Source organism: Branchiostoma belcheri, unplaced genomic scaffold (assembly GCF_001625305.1).
Source record: "Branchiostoma belcheri isolate BF01 breed outbred unplaced genomic scaffold, Haploidv18h27 scaffold129, whole genome shotgun sequence".
In the NCBI taxonomy this organism is placed as follows: Eukaryota; Metazoa; Chordata; class Leptocardii; order Amphioxiformes; family Branchiostomatidae; genus Branchiostoma; species Branchiostoma belcheri.
This window is the reverse complement of record NW_017802702.1, coordinates 299398-316152: the sequence shown is the minus strand read 5'-3', so window position 1 is coordinate 316152 and position 16755 is coordinate 299398. Positions and strand designations below refer to the sequence as shown.

General features: G+C 44.5%; 1 protein-coding gene and 1 pseudogene across 1 annotated transcript; one reads left to right on the top strand and one right to left on the bottom strand.

Annotated features, from left to right (window-relative positions):
* Positions 1-926: 926 nt before the first annotated feature.
* Positions 927-3122, top strand: LOC109463606 (annotated as a pseudogene).
* Positions 3123-4779: 1657 nt separating this feature from the next.
* Positions 4780-14698, bottom strand: LOC109463605. Its single transcript, XM_019760459.1, has 4 exons — positions 13956-14698; positions 12631-13538; positions 12110-12207; positions 4780-5049 (listed from the first exon to the last, which is right to left on the bottom strand). Exons 1-4 carry the CDS (start codon positions 14696-14698, stop codon positions 4780-4782), a joined length of 2019 nt encoding a protein of 672 aa, XP_019616018.1.
* Positions 14699-16755: the final 2057 nt, after the last annotated feature.

Here is a 16755-nt window from a genome sequence, read left to right as displayed (position 1 = left end):
ATGAGTGTAAAATATAAATGTACAACTACTTGGAATAATCTCCCGCTCCACCTAAAATGTTTAACATCAATGATTTACTAAGCTTTAAACGAAATCTTAAAAATCACATACTTTTATTTCCCACCGACATTTGATGTCTTATTACTGTGATTTCATCTGTATAAGTTTGCATTTCCGTTTCTTTTTAAAATTCATTTATTTTTTCTTGAGTTATTGCTGTTAACCTATGTTTTAACATATTATTTGTAATTAGCGTTATTTATCAATCACTTTTGTTACTCATTGTTACTATTTGTTTTGTTACCATTATCATATTGATCATATTGATCAAATTTACTAACTACTTATTGTTATTTATTGTTACCATTTGATTTGTCAGTATTATTTCAGTTGTTAATTAATTTTGTCGGGGAAGATCCCAGACAAGCCACTATGGCTTCATATCTTTCCCCAGCATTTTATTTTATTGTCAGTAATATGTTCATTTTATTGTTTTTTTTTATATGTATGCGAACCAATAAACAAACAAACAATGTTAGGTCGCACGAATTCATAAATTTTCACGTTCAATGGGGGGAGGGGGGCGATAACGTAACTCTGTTTAAATCTGTTCAACAGCACGAATAAAACACAATGTAATTGATTGCCCTTGCCCGTAGTATCTTTAGCTCTATTTTTATCCTATGGCTCTATGCCTAATACCCTTATAATTCCTGATATTTTGCTATTTTTGCTAATTATGCCCTTACCAGCCTCATGCATTACATCCGAGCCTCATGCGTTATTCACCAATCAAAAGCGACATCTTGCGACTTAGGCAAATATGCCAGCTAATGAACATAATTTATGTCATTGATTTATTGGTCCAATTACAGCAGCTATTAGCAAAATTCTAGAACATTAAATACATACTATGATAGAAAACAATGATTTTGTGGTAAACAGCATTTCCTCTTTTTTAGCAACTTCGTTGTATACGAATAACGTCACTATCATCCGATAGGTCGATGCCACAAAGTAAAGTATACATGCAGAGTAATTGGTTTCATTGGTTTTCACGGTCGAAAACAAGATCCAACGTACCTATTTTGGGGCACAATACCTCGCTTCCCTCATTTTCTTGAGATCACCTCCCATTCCAAAAAGTATAATTTCATTGCAGTTCTCATACTTTTTTTTATGAACTGATCAAGAATATTTCATAATAAGAATACTTACGAATTTCATTTCATTTTCTTTCCCCAACAGTGAAGCTAACCTGCTGAGAGCCCAGCTACAAACGGTACAACAGACACAAGTGTCAGAGGAGGAATATGAACAGCAGGGCAACTTCCTGCCAGAATACCTCCTGACCAGCTGTCCATCTCCAAGCAAAGAGGAGGAAACAGTTGATATTGAAAAGCAGAAAGAATCTTTGCTGCCAGAATACCTCCTGGCCAGCTGTCCCTCTGTAACCAGAGAGAAGGAAAAAGCTGATGTTGAACAGCAGAGTGACTCATCTCTGCCAGAATACCTCCTGACCAGCTTTCCATCTCCAAGCAAAGAGGAGGAATCAGCAGCTGCTGATATTGAACAGAACAATGACTCTCTCCTGCCAGAATACCTCCTAGCGTGCTGTCCATCTCCAAACAAAGTGAAGGAAACAGCTGATGTTGAACAGCAGAGTGACTCATCTCTGCCAGAATGTCTCCTGGCCAGCTGTCCATCTCCAAACAAAGAGGAGGAAACAGCTGATATTGAACAGAAGAGTGACTCATCTCTGCCAGAATACCTCCTGGCCAGCTGTCCATCTCCAAGCAAAGAGGAGGAAGCAGCAGCTGCTGCTGATATTGAACAGCACAATAACTTTCTCCTGCCAGAATACCTCCTGGCGTGCTGTCCATCTCCAAGCAAAGTGAAGGAAACAGCTGATGTTGAACAGCAGAGTGACTCATCTCTGCCAGAATACCTCCTGTCCAGCTGTCCATCTCCAAGCAAAGTGAAGGAAACAGCTGATGTTGAACAGGAGAGTGACTCATCTCTGCCAGAATACCTTCTGGACAGCTGCCCATCTCCAAGCAAAGAGGAGGAAGCAGCAGCTGCTGATATTGAACAGCACAGTAACCCTCTCCTGCCAGAATACCTCCTGGCGTGCTGTCCATCTCCAAGCAAAGTGAAGGAAACAGCTGATGTTGAACAGCAGAGTGACTCATCTCTGCCAGAATACCTCCTGGCCAGCTGCCCATCTCCAAGCAAAGAGGAGAAAACAGCTGATACTGAACAGAAGAGTGACTCATCTCTGCCAGAATGTCTCCTGGCCAGCTGTCCATCTCCAAACCTAGAGGAGGAAACAGCTGAGATTGAACTGGAGAGTGACTCATTCCTGCCAGAATGCCTCCTGGCCAGCTGTTCATCTTCAAGAAAAGAGGAGGAAACAGCTGATATTGAACAGCAGGGTATTTCTCTGCAGGAAGACTGGCTTGAAGACCAATCAGACATTGCTCCCTTCTTGGAAGAGTTGCTCATCAACTCCCGCTCCCCCCTGCAGGCAGATTCAGTGTCTGCGCTAGACCAGGAGTCTCAGGACATCTTGCGTCTATCAGAGCTGCTGAGTTCTGCTGCCAGCCTGGAATCCTCATGTGATGGAAGCCAGCTAGACTTAGAGTTTCCTGACCCAAAGATGGCAAATCCACGAGCATCTGTGAAGGAGAAGACCCAGGCACCATATGGGGTGAAGTGTGGTGGACTCCGTCAGTCCATACTTAAAGAGGCAAAACATATCTTATCCCTGAGTGCATCATCCGTGGCTGCACCTTACCATGACAAGACAGAGCCCATCAAGGTTCACAGTGGTCAGGTTGTGAAGACTCCGCTTCCCACAGGGCAGACCTACTGGACAACCGTGGAGTCTCTCCAGGGTTCCTGTTGTTACACCACCACGTACATCAGCAGTAACAAGGACATAACAGTCTACCAGCAGCTGTGAACTGTTCTTATCCTTCCACTTCTATGTGATGACGTGTCCATTGAAAGTGAAGACATATAAGCTGTGAAATGATTCTAAATGTTTTTGCAAGAGGGAATGTATGAAGTGATACGTTATTTCATAAAGCAATTCTGCATCGTAGTCAAAGGATGGTCAACCGCAACTACATGTACATACATTTACAGTAATGAAGAGAACACGCATTTTTCTCGTGTCATAATGGAGGAAAAATACAGCAAATTGTATATTTATGTACATGTATGTATAAATGTGTCTGTCCTATTTGTAAACAAGTAGAAATCTGACATTGACTTCAGATGGATTTTATGAAAAGATGCAAATATATATAATTTTTATATATTTGTATGAACGATTTTATCAGACATTTTCAAATGAGAGGTACTTTATTCCATGTAAAGTAATTCCCAAGGCACATGGATGTCACAAGCAATGACATTATGAAGGAGGACCAATACATGTCTTCTGAAGTGTATACAACGCTGCGCTGTATTCTTTGTTTTCTAATGACTAATACAGTTCTGAGCAGTCTTTATCATAACCTATACCAGATTAGCTGTTTGTGAAAGAAAAAATCAGTTGTCTCATTGAAATGACAATTTAAAAAACACAATCATTTTTCGATAAGAATGCTTCATTTAGCTGCTTTTTCGATAACTTTTGGGTAATTTTGAAGATATAAGTTATCTAGAAAAGAAGCACATCAGGGTTTATACGTGTCTTCAATCATCTGCTTCATCCTTGTCAGATGATCATAGCAGTAGGCGGCCTTTCTGTGATCACCGAGCAAACTGCAGGCAATGCACAAGTTGTTAAGTGACTTGGCGATGTCAGGGTGTGCGATGCCCTTACCATAGATACTCTGCCTCATCTGCAGTGCCTGTTCATGATAGCCGACGGCCTTTCTGTAATCACCAAGGTTATACCAGGCGTTACCGAAGTTGTTAAGTGACGTGGCGATGTCAGGATGTGTAATCCCCTCACCATAGATACTCTGCCTCATCCGCAGTGCCTGTTCATGATAGATGACGGCCTTTCTGTAATCACAAAGGTTACCCTAGGCCTTACCCAAGTTAAGTGACTTGGCGATGTCAGAATGTGCGATGCCCTCACCATAGATAACCCGCATCATCTGCAGTGCCTGTTCATGATAGATGACGGCCTTTCTGTAATCACCAAGGTTACTCCAGGCGTTGCCCAAGTTGCTAAGTGACGAGGCGATGTCAGGATGAGCGATGCCCTCACCATAGATACCCTGCATCATCTGCAGTGCCTGTTCATAATAGCGGACGGCCCTCCTGTATCACCAAGATTACGCCAGACAATACCCAAGTTGTTAAGTGACTTGGCGATATTAGGATGTGCGATGTCCTCACCATAGATAACCCGCTTCATTTGCAGTGCCTGTTCATAATTATAGCTCACTGCCTTTCTGTAATCACCAAGGCTACCCCAGGCGTTACCCAAGTTGTTAAGTGACTTGGCGATGTCAGGATGTGCGATGTCCTCACCATAGATAACCCGCTTCATTTGCAGTGCCTGTACATAATTATAGCTCACTGCCTTTCTGTAATCACCAAGGCTACCCCAGGCGTTACCCAAGTTGTTAAGTGACTTGGCGATGTCAGGATGTGCGATGCTCTCACCATAGATAATCCGCCTCATCTGTAGTGCTTGTTCATGATAGCTGACGGCCTTTCTGTGATCACCAAGGTCACCCCAGATATCCCCCAAGTTGTTAAGTGACGAGTCGATGTCAGGATGTGCGATGTCCTTAATACCATGGATACCCTGCATCATCTGTAGTGCCTGTTCATGATAGCGGACGGCCCTCCCGTAATCACCAAGATCATGCCGTCCGGACGGTTGTGAATTTCAGCGTCGTTTTCAACCAAGTCATGCGGCTTCACCTGGACTCCTTTCCATCCGCTGTGCGGGGAGAGAACTTCTGAATCTCCGCTTCCTGCTTGGTCGTCTCCCTTGCTCCCGTACGGGGGAAGGTTGATGGTAGGCTTATCCTCACCAGTATTGGAGAAGGACTGTGTGGTCATAACCACACCAGCAATCTAAGGGAAAAAAGATTCATGGTCAGAATATAAAGACCTAGGCCTGTGTGGCTTTGAAGCTTTTGACTAGGAAATAACTCTGAATCACTTGTAAACTTCTTTTGAGATGTCAAAAAGAATAAGGCAGATTATATTTAGTATAAGAAATACAACAAAAGACTAGCTGTATCATGTTCGTCATTATATTGTTTACACATCTTACTCATGGTAAACGTTGTTTAAGCTTAGGTCACATTTGAAACGGCGCCCATTCGGCATGTCCTCGGTGTAGACGCCGGCCGGTGTCATGACGCCGAACGTGCGCCGACTGTCAGGGTCACAATTAAATGATCCTTTACGGCTCCCTGTCGGAGCCTAGTAGTGCCCCGGTCGGTGTTGAGGCGGCTTCTTATTAATATTCATAAACATTTGGTACCCTTGGCGGGCGGTTTCTGTCAGGGACCCGTCCGGTGCCCGGTCAGTCTCCCGTCTTGACCTGTGCGGCTTGCGGTAGGGTGCCGACCGGCTCTTACAGTTCGGCCGGGCAGCTGTCAGGTTCCTGGCGGGGTCCAGGGGGGATCCTGGCACGTCCCTGGCGGGATCCGGACGGGCTCCTGTCGTGTACGGACACTGATAACAGAACTTTGTCGCGAACATCATTGCGCGCGACTTCCTGTCCTTCCTGCGAATTGAACCACAGGTGTTTCACGACCTCCTACAACGTGTAGGCCCATCCATCGAGAAAAGTCCAGAGCAAGCGCTTTTTTGTGAATGCCCTCTACTTCTTGACACATTTCAATGCATCCATAATGATTTATAATAACAGCAAATTTAGATATTACAGTCCAGTCTGTTTGTAACACTTCTGTTTACTTCTATGCAGTGCCAGACAGCCCTTGCCAACAGGCCTAAAACTCACCATTACCCTATGCTTCCTGGTAACACAGTGAATTAACAGCTACCAATCCTTGGAGGTTGCCTTCAGGGTAGCCCACATGCAACACAATATCACTGTTCTGAAGTACATGTATGCCGGGCTATCGTCTCGGCTGTTTTCCCTTGCCCTTCGGCATTCTGACACACAAGTACACGGTGTAACACACACGTGGTGAACTATGCGACGTAGTCTGAAGAAAGAGTTTATATATGCCCTCTATAACCCCCTTTTCCTGATTCACTGATCAGCACATGTGACGTCATAATCTTAGGCAGGTGCCTGTTCAGCCGCCAGACGGGTCCCGGGCAGTGAGGTTACGGCGTCGCTTCGGTGTACCTTGCCGAACGGGGCCCGAAGTGATTATCTCCATGAAAAATGGAGGTATTGTTTTTGGCGTGACTGTCTGTATGTCTGTGTGTGTGTGTGTGTGTGTGTGTGTGTGTGTGTGTGTGTCTGTCTGTCTGTCTGTCTGTGTTTCCGCAACTTTGTACTCAGCATAACTTCATAACGCCTTTATGGATTGTGATGATATTTGGTATGTTGGTAAGTCTTGGAAAGACAAAGGTCAAGGTCAAGGTCAAGAATGGGCCTCCTGGTGGATGACCTTAGTACTGCAGCAGAACTTTTTTGTATCTTGTTTTTGTATCTTTTGTCCTGAACAAGCTATGGTCTTGACTTTTTTGTGACAGATAGCTTATCCTGTCAGGAAAAAGTGGCGTAAGTTTGGTCCCCCTAGCAGCTTGTTCTGGAACTGCAGGTTAGTTTCTGGTAAAAACTTTCAAAGCCAATAAGTCCAGATTGGAACAACGTCTTTTCATCATTTTTGGTGTGTAGGTACCTGATAGACAGTTGTACATGATTAAATGCAAATTATGCAAATGAGGACTTAATTTGCATAATTCATGAGGAAATTCTATAATTACAGTGTTTCATATAATGGTACTGCTATACATGTAATCTATTTAATCTGTGGCAGGTGGAACATCAACTGATAACAATTATGCAAATGGAGACCTAATTTGCATGATTAATGTGAACATTTTGTGACTCCTTATTGGTGAATGATGGGAATTTTATACCTCGTGACATGTATAAGTTACTTAAAGGTTAGCACCACTATGCATATATTATGTTAATGTAGAGGTTATTTGCATAATTAATGAGGATATGTTGAAATGAAGCATGACAAAGCAAGCCCATATTTCATGGAGGTATGAGATCTCAGAACTCTTGTCTCATATGTGCCGAGTGCTAAGCATAGAAAGAAGGATGTACCATTTTTAAAGTCTTTGGTATCAACTTCGACATAATTTTTTAATGACATAGTTTCTCTTCCAAGGGGTTCAGATAGCCTTCGCTTTGGTCTGAAACGAAACTGATGCGCGGTGTTCGACGTCAATCTTGTAGAAACATGTTAAATGAGATTTTATGACAAATTTCAAACCCCCTACAACGATGTGAAATTCGCAACGCAAAATTGCTGCTATTTTCCGGCTTTGTTTGTTTTCAGTTCATAACAGCCTTAATGCCTCCAAGTTCTGCTGACGAGGACCGCTATATAGTAGGCATCCTGACCGGCAGGGAGAGACTAGACCGGGAATGGAGACAGGTAAGCCGGCACGAGATCAAGACTTTACGGGTTTGAATCAAAACAACTTACCTTCATGGTTACAATCATGAAAGTTCATCTGTATTGGTAGTTACATGTTTAGAGTTAAAACTTTAGATCCAACACAGGAAGTTCTCTCACCTAGAGCTTTCGACCAGTCACTCTGATCTTCATCAGTAGACTGACCAAGTGACTCATTGCTAAAGGCACTTCTCCACTCAGGTGCGAATTGGGTGCCTGTATTGTGTTGGGGAGGTAAAGGGAGGTTGAAGGGGGGGAGGGGCTATGCCTTCCAATACAATGCTCTAGACACATTAGGTCAACAACCCACTGTCCCTCGTGGTTGTCCATCGTTGCCGATGATGACTTCTACGTTGCGTCCTCTTCTCATCTTTTGTGCACCCGCAAGTGGCTCAGGAGTCCAATTCTGGATCTGCAGGGTCGTCCGCACTGCTCGCAGGTGAACTGGAACGGACTCTGCTCCCTGGTCACTGCTGCTGCTGCCGCTGCTTTGAGTCTCTGTCTAGCCTCAACAATATTTTTACGACGTGTCCTTTCAAAGTTCTCCTGCGCAAGCTTGGTCAGCGAGCGCCAGCCACAGCGGTCCTGTGCTTGCTTCTCGAGTTGTTTAGGGGGTATGTCAGCATACTTGATGTTCTCCTTGATACTGTCTTTAAAACGTTTCTGAGGCCTACCCCTCTTTCTTTTACCCTGGCAAAGCTCGCCGTACACTGTCCCTACGGCCTCAAAAAAGGCTACGGTACTACCTTTACTTTTTTTACCTTATATATGTGTAACGTACCTGTGCTCTGTAGATCCTTGACCTCCTGTGGAGTGACCCCCGCGGGAAGCTGGGCTGTGGTCCCAACACGTTCCGGGGGGGGGGGCTGCTACTTCGGTCCTGACGTCACCGGGAAGTTCCTCAAGGAGAACGGCATGCAGCTCATCATCAGGTCGCACGAGTGCAAGTACGAGGGCTACGAGTTCACCCACAATGGACAGGTGATGAACATGTTTTTATTCCTCAAGTTTCGTGTGTGTTGTGTGTACGTTTGTCCTTTACTGTTTAATTTTTAGTAACAGGTGCCACTTGAAACGTCCTAAAGTAATCACCGTAATTTATTCAGTAGTAGAGTTTGAATTATCTTTGAATATTGTTTAGTAGCTGGATGTCTAACATAATCAGTGTCCTTTACTGTGATATTCACACTATGTGTAACTTGAGTAGCAATTAAGTCGTTTATTCATCACTACTTGTTTAACAAGAGCAGACTATATATTACCTGCATATAGACAGCAAGAAGGTTATGTTTTCGGTTTGGCTTAGTATGGTGGAGTGTGGATGTAGGTGGCACATAACTCATGTAGCCGGATGTGTGTTCAAGATTTGTGTAGGCAAGTTACTGTTGGGGTGACAAGGGTCAGGTTCAAAAATGGGCCTCATGGGGGGGGGAGTCCTACATGACTGCTGTTCTGACTACATAAGTTTAGAAGACCACAAATTCAGCTCCCCGACATGTGTTCTTTAATAACACTGATCAATTTATTTCCTAATATGTAATACAAAGTTTGCTAATATATAATAATACACAGTAGAGGTGACCAGTGAATTGGCTTTACATTTGGAACGTCTTTATATGGTGAGCTGTGAAGCTATCAGCGATAAGCTTCGTGTTGGTGGTTTCCACTATTTACACAATTATTCATAACTTAGGTTCAGACGTTGGCACACGTGGCAGCACCAAATTACATGCCTACGAACGCATTACTTACATTTATGCGTTGAACATAGATCATTTACATCGGTGTTTTTCGGTAGAAGTATGGTTGATGTTATTATACACCCTACTCGCTGTAAATTTCCCTACAAACATCATTGATGTAGTTACACACACTGGATTATTATATTTGTTATATATATATATATTCTTGAAAAGCTTGAAGCCTCTAAGGTGAACAATAGATTAGGAAACAGAAAGAAAAAAATATTGGGATACGACCATGAGCTGTGACATATCCGAGACTCGGTATAACAAGTATGAATATTTTTGCCAAATTGTACACTAAAGCAAGCAGCCGGTATGGTGGATGAACGTTCGCGTTGTCCTGTTGCCGTTTCCTCGGACGTCTCCTGTGAGATTTTACTCCGTGATCGCCGGTACGTATAAATATGAACAACATCTGTGCACGGTTCGACGAAGGAGCCATATGAGATAAGTTCAACTGGCGACGCGATGTTAGCGTGTTGAATAATGAAGACATTTGCACTGTTTGACATCCTCGAGTGTTGAACGGACCAGTGAGTTGTAAGGTGGCAAGGTGGTCTTGTGGTTGACTCAGATTCCGAAGGTTCTGAGTTCGAATCCCTGTCAAGCCCCTTTGTTGTGTCCCAGGGAAATACACTTCACACCTACTTCCTCTCTTGACTCATCAGGTGTAAAATGATGATGAGTACTTTGATGAGCTTAGGTTTGGCACGTCCTGTTGGATAGGAGAGCGACGCATTGAACACGTTAAAAGACCCCACCACAGTTATCGAAAAGAGCAGGTGTCCTTTCGCGGTGTGAGTGGTTGAAACCTTACGGTCTGGTCTCAGGTTTGACATCTTTGACCAGGTGACAGTCATCTGTTATGTCAATTCCTTCCAGAAATGTGGTAAATCTCGATGAATTATTCGGTAACGACGCTAAGTCTGGCCGGGTTTCAGGGTGCACCGGTGGCTGAGTTGAACATTTGACGTCACCACTGCATTCACGTTTTTCTCTCAACTGATTTCAAATTCTTTCCTACAATATATTTTGAAACCTGAAAGTCACAGCTCATTGGTTAACTGTTAGAAGAGTGTGTAGACTTTGCGAACCCTTTCCTCATAAAAGTCACCATGGTTCTGACATCACTTTAGCTGATCGCCCCCCCCCCTTCCCAACTAGACTGGCCCACGTGCCTATATATGACTGGTTTATTGGTTGAAACCTTTTAGCAGCCAGTCCATGCCCCCAATCAGAACTTACACAACTAGGCCTGTACATGGTAAAATCAATGTTATCCTCTACATAAATGGTAAAATACGACATTTAACATATCCTCAATCAATAGCAATACATAGTAAACTAGAAAGGCAGGCATTTGCTTGGGAGCAAATGCAGCAAATGGCTTCACCACATCCCCCGCACCAAAAATGGACCGGTACACACAGCCCTGTCCAATATCTAATTAAAAAAAAACACATGCCTCCCCTCTTTACGAATGAATTCTTCTTGCGACCCCCCATTATGTTAAGGTCCATTTAAAATACTTCCAGTTCCACACACAAAAAATCACGTGTTCGCAATCACCAATTTCAAAATTAACGAAATAACAACTTCGTGTTGTGGTGAAGCCATAAATACAATAAACCAATCTTTACATTTATACATTGTTCTAAGAGTTCACTATGCATGGCAGTGAACTGTTGGTATAAAGCTTTGCACGTGCTGAAATGTGCTTTTTTTGTGTCGAAGTTGCTTTTCTTTTGATCTTGTTACCCTCTCTGTTACTTCGCATCTTTTGTGGGGAAACCAGTGGTAGTTAGACTTGACCAGTTTTAAAACACCTAATTCACGGCATATAGGTTCTATAAATGTATATCTGCTGACGCCTTGCTACGAACAATGGAATTTAATTTGCTACAGGTTGTAGCCGTATTAAAAACGCTACACCAGTACCACCAAGCTTGTGACGCATCGCTTGAAAACAAAACCATTTTTTATATCCAGTTCATGATTTTGCTTAAAGATAAATAAAAGAGGTTCCTCAAAGTTTTCTGGAATTTTTCTTGAATGTCGCTCCCGGCCCAGCCCTCAGGGGTTAAGTTAGGCCTGTGCAAGACTCAAAATACCTTTTTCTGCATTTTCAAAACTGAAAATTACCTGCACCAGACACATTTATCTGCATCACTCAGACTTTTGGAAGTATGGATCATACTAAATACTGTTCAGAAACAATTGCCATTATCTATATATTATACTTTAGATACGGTAAAAGTAAATCCACATACCCCAACATATACACATGTATAAATCCAGCACCTGGACCAGTGCAGGTTAGGTGCAGGTAGGTAGACATCAGAAATACCGAAATTTGGACCTTTTTGGCAAATGATAACCCCGGGTCGTTCTCGTCACGCGAATCCAATTTATTTTTCTATGGATTTTTTTTTTACTGAAGTCCAGTTTGTGCCCTAATGTCCTAATATGTGATCATGAAACACTGGAAGTACAGCATTTTCCTCTGATTATGCAAATTAAGCCATCATAATTAAGCCATTCAATTGTGTATTCAATTGTGTACAGCTTTGCCAACGCTACCTACATACCAAAAATTGTGAGAATACGTTTTGCCTTTCTGGTCATATCCGCTTTGAAACTGTTATTCCTGCACCCTGAAATGGTGAAATAGAGGGTTAGATCTCATCAAGTGATAGGCTGTGGGTGAAGTGTTGTTTCCCGTGGTGTGTTACGTGCCCCCTCCCCTGGGATCTCCCATGGCCAGTAGGTGTTAAGTAGTGTGACGGTGGGGAGGGACGCACGCCGTGGTGTATTACGGGTTCCCTCCCCTGGGATCTCCCATGGCCAGTAGGTGTTAGGTAGTGTGAGTAGCGCGATGTGAGCAAAAGTGACGTCATGACCTCTGGACAGGATTGCGTCTGTGGCGTCGGCGTAGTGACTTACACCTTGGTCAGCAGGCCGGGATACCAAAGCTGTCCTTAGCTGTCTGCGGGCCCTTATACCTTTGACATCGGAGGCGCTTCTGTAGAAGGGATTACGCTGGCCTTTGGTCTGTCCACTCGATCCATACGTGGCCATGGATTGTGGAGACCGACTACTGCTGTGAGTGCCATGGGTCCGGAAGGCCGGTCGATTCAGTTGCCTGTTTGTGATGACACGAAGCAAAAGCTCTGCATCAGCATAGAAAGGCATAGGTCCGCTCTCACCATCCGGGATCTCACTGTAGGTATGGTGTGTGACAGGCAGGGGACGCTGTGCAGCAGTGTCGTGATCTGGTCTTTCCCAGCATGCGCGCGGGGGAGCAGGCAGAGGACGCTGGGCAGCGGCGATGTGATCTGGGATCTGGCTGTAGGTGGGTTCGATGAACTGTAGAACAGCCGGCAATGACCTACAGGACGCTGCATCGTCTGGGGTGGCCCCGCGACTGCACGCAGGGAGGGAAGCTGACCGGACCACACCGGCGTCATCCGAGTACACGTGTGGGAGACCAGGCAGAGGTCTGTGAGCGCAAGCTACGTCATCTGGGATCTCGCTGTAAGTAGGTTCGATGGAATGCAGGACGGCGGGCAATGACTTACAAGAGGCTGCGTCGTCCGACGCCGTCTTTCCTGAACGTGCAGTAGGGAGGGAAGCGGACCTCAGCAAGCTGGGGAAGGTAACGTCAAGGGGGATATCGATTGTCCAAACGTGTGCATCGTCACTGGCCATGTCATCCTCAGTGTTCAACCTTGCTGCACGCACCTTCCACAGCAACACTGCAAGGAACGACATGGCCAGAACGGCCACTGCCGAGACAACAACTGGGATGACAATATGACATGGTGCCTGAACCACCTCTAGATCTGGTCCAAGTGTGGTATTACTCATCACATGAAGTGTGGAGTCGTAGTGCCCCGATTCTGAAGATGTGTTCTCTGTCTCAGTAATGTCAGTGTAGTGTGTCGGGCTACTGGAGTGCTTAATAGTACCGGCTGTGTAAGAGGTTTCTGTTGTGTAGGTCTGGCACTGGCCATGGTGGCCATGGACCGGGTCGGGAACGGTGAAGAACATTGTGTGCTCACCTCTGGTGAGAAGAATGCAGGTGATGTTCCTTGTGTTTGTGTGGGTGTTGTGCGTGCTAGACTCAGTGGTGGTGAGTGCGTCCGTGTGTTGTTTCTTGACAAATGCCATGCCAACACCTTCAGAGGTTGTGTTCCCGGTGGCCATGGAAACCAGTCGGAAGATTGAGTTTCCCACCAGGGGCACTGCGATGCCCCCGCCGTATTCCCAAACCTGCCTGCACTGCTCAGGCGTGTTGGTGTCCGGTTTGTCGGTACTCAGAGAGCCATCGGTAGCCAGGACAACCACAGGAGGCTGGAGGGAGATCGTGCTCATAGAAGTATCCAAATTACCACTGCATTTGCCAGGGCTGACCGCTCCGGTTTTACCAGCCACTTTGTCCGAAGAATCAAACACCCACCCAAACGACAGTCCATAAGCATGGTGCCAGGCACAGAAGAGGAATTTGGGTACCTGCACAACCACTGTAACTGACCCTCTGGTGAGACTGACTAGCCGATGTAGGCTCCACGCCATTTTATGTGGCATTGCATTGTGGACAGATGCCAGCATACCACTGCTGACATGGAGCCGTAATAGTGAAGACTGTCCCCGGAACACATCTTCATCCAAACATGACAGGTCATTATCCCTCAGGTCTAACCAGGCCAGGCTTATGCAATGGAATGACCCCCGGGAAACGCTACTGATTGCATTCGAGCTCAGAATCAGGATTAGTCCAACTTTGTAATTAGGTCCAAAGAGCAAGGAAGGGTCTATAGCCTGTAACAAGTTGTTCTCCAGATCCAAGACATGTAGGCGAGGTAGGTTCACGAAGATACCAGGCTCTATCCTCCTGATGCTGTTGTTGGACAAAATCAGCACCAACAGATTCTCCAAGCCAGTAAACCAGGTCTGATTAACACTTTCCAACCTGTTAGAATCTAAGGACAGTTTCTCCAGACTGGAAAACCCAGCGAAAGTGTTATTCTCCACATCAGTGATGTTTGCGTCTATCAGAGCCAAAGCGTCGACCTTCGAATGCTCGAGCGGTGCCAGTTTCCTGGCCGACAGGACATGGAAGGGATATCCTCTTATTGCCACTGCATGGACTGTAGCAAGGAAAGGGAAAGGACTTACAGAGGCAACGTCCCCACCCAGGCCCTCGCACAGGACACATGAACCTTTGAAGATCAGAAAAGTTGCCGGTTTCTCTGTTAAGTGAGGCACACACTCTAGCCACCCAGCTGTCTTACACGGAGGAAAACGTCGGCCACCTGAGGCAGCACAAGAAGCTGCCAAGAGAAGCAAGAACAACATGGCTGCCCTTTCCTTTGCACCGCCTCTTACATACATTCCTTCTACGTACCCGTCTCTACACCTTTCATCAAAAACTACTTCTTACTTACTTGCAGTGTGTGTACTTCATTGGCAGACATGTAAGCATCAGGCACAAGCTATCGGACAGCCGAGCACGTCTTTCCTCCGCCAAGGGTAGTTAACGTTTTCGGGACCAAGCAAGCTTCGCACCTGCAACTGTGGCGGTGTCTGTACGTACACCGCATTTGCCAGACTAATGATCTCCCCGGGTGTACGTTTAAGTATTTCGCGATTGACGTATTAGGAGTTGTTATTGTGGTAGAGTTCAAAGAGCAAAGTTTCCTGATGTTCAGACTAATTTCGTCAACTAGCTTCCAGTGTCGTTGAACTATGTGCCCTGGTGAAATTTACCATTGTTACAGTGTATTTGTATGTGGTGTTTTATCACCTTCGCTTATAGAAGGTTATTAGTACGTCTCTGTGTGGTTTAACAGCATAACTAAATAAGCTATATTGGAAGGATGTCGTCATAAACTTTGGCACGTATTTAGATATTGGCCTAAGGAAGAACTTTTGACTCCCTGACGGCTTTTCTTGCACTGTAGCAGAAATGTCAGTTTAGATATCTCGTGATCTGGACATGCAAGGCTCATGGTAGACAGTTGGATGGTAGACAGTTATTGAAGGGAAGTTATGTAGTTTTGGGCAGCTTTTTTTAACTACAGGGGCCGAGTTCGTTCAAAACGTTGGAAGAGGACGAATTGTAATTATGGTAAATGGCAATTGTATGCTATGCAATTAATTGCTATCATCAGTCTTGCATCCAGGCTATATAATAATTACCTCCATGAAAAATGGAGGTATTGTTTTTGGCGTGTCTGTCTGTGTGTCTGTGTGTGTGTGTGTCTGTGTTTCCGCACATTTGTAGTCAGCATAACTTTATAACGCCTTTATGGATTATGATGATATTTGGTATGTTGGTAAGTCTTAGGAAGACAAAGGTCAAGGTCAAATATGGGCCTCCTGGTGGATGACCTTGGTACTGCAGCAGAACTTCCGGTTTTTGTATCTTTTGTCCTGGACATGCTATGGTCTTGATTTTTGAGTGGTGGATAGCTTTTCCTGCCAGTAATAAGTGGTGTGGGTTTGGTCCCCCTAGCAGCTTGTTCTGGAACTGCAGGGGGTGTTTCTGGCGACCTTTCAGAGCAGATAAATTCACAAAGGAACAATGTATTTTCTTGATTTTTGGTATGTGGGTAGCTTAGGCAGAGATCTACATTATTGGATGCAAATTATGACTTCATTTGCATAATTAATGAGGAAATTGTGTAATTCCAGTGTTTTACATCAGGGGTCTTTGATACATGTAGTTTTTATAATATATGGAAGGAGGAATATCACCAGATACCAATTATGCAAGTACGGAACTAATTTGCATAATTTATCTCAAAATTCTATGACTCCTTAGTGGTGGGAATTTCATACTTGCAACATGTGTGAGTTAATAAAAAGTTAACAACACGATGCATTTATTATGTTTATGTAGAGGTCATTTGCATAATTAAAGAATGAATTTACATGTCAAGCCCTTATTTCATGGAGGTATGAGATCTCGGAACTCTTGTTTTAAGTTTGAGTTAAACTCGATTCGGCGACCGCCCGGGGCCAAAAATAGGCCGGCAGCCGTCGGGAAACCCGCCGGTCTCCGTCCAGGTCCCGTTCGGTAGTGCCAGAAAACAGACCGAACTCGCGCCGAGCGGGCCCCTTTCTTGAATTGTGACCTAAGCTTAAAAGCCTGTCTAGTGATGCTGCCCCTACTCTACTTGAGTGGCAGCGAGTTCAACTCTACAGTACTTCTAACTAGAGAAAAACGAGTTTTTGAACATCTAAATCCTTGAAAGAAGACGACCAGAGTGACTGTTTGAAAGCTCTAGGAGAGAACTATTTCTTGTGTTGGAACAAAGATAAGTTTTAAATTTAAACATGTAACTACACACAGATGAACTTTTATGACCGAAATCATAATTGTTTTGGTAGAAAACTTACCGAAGTCACAG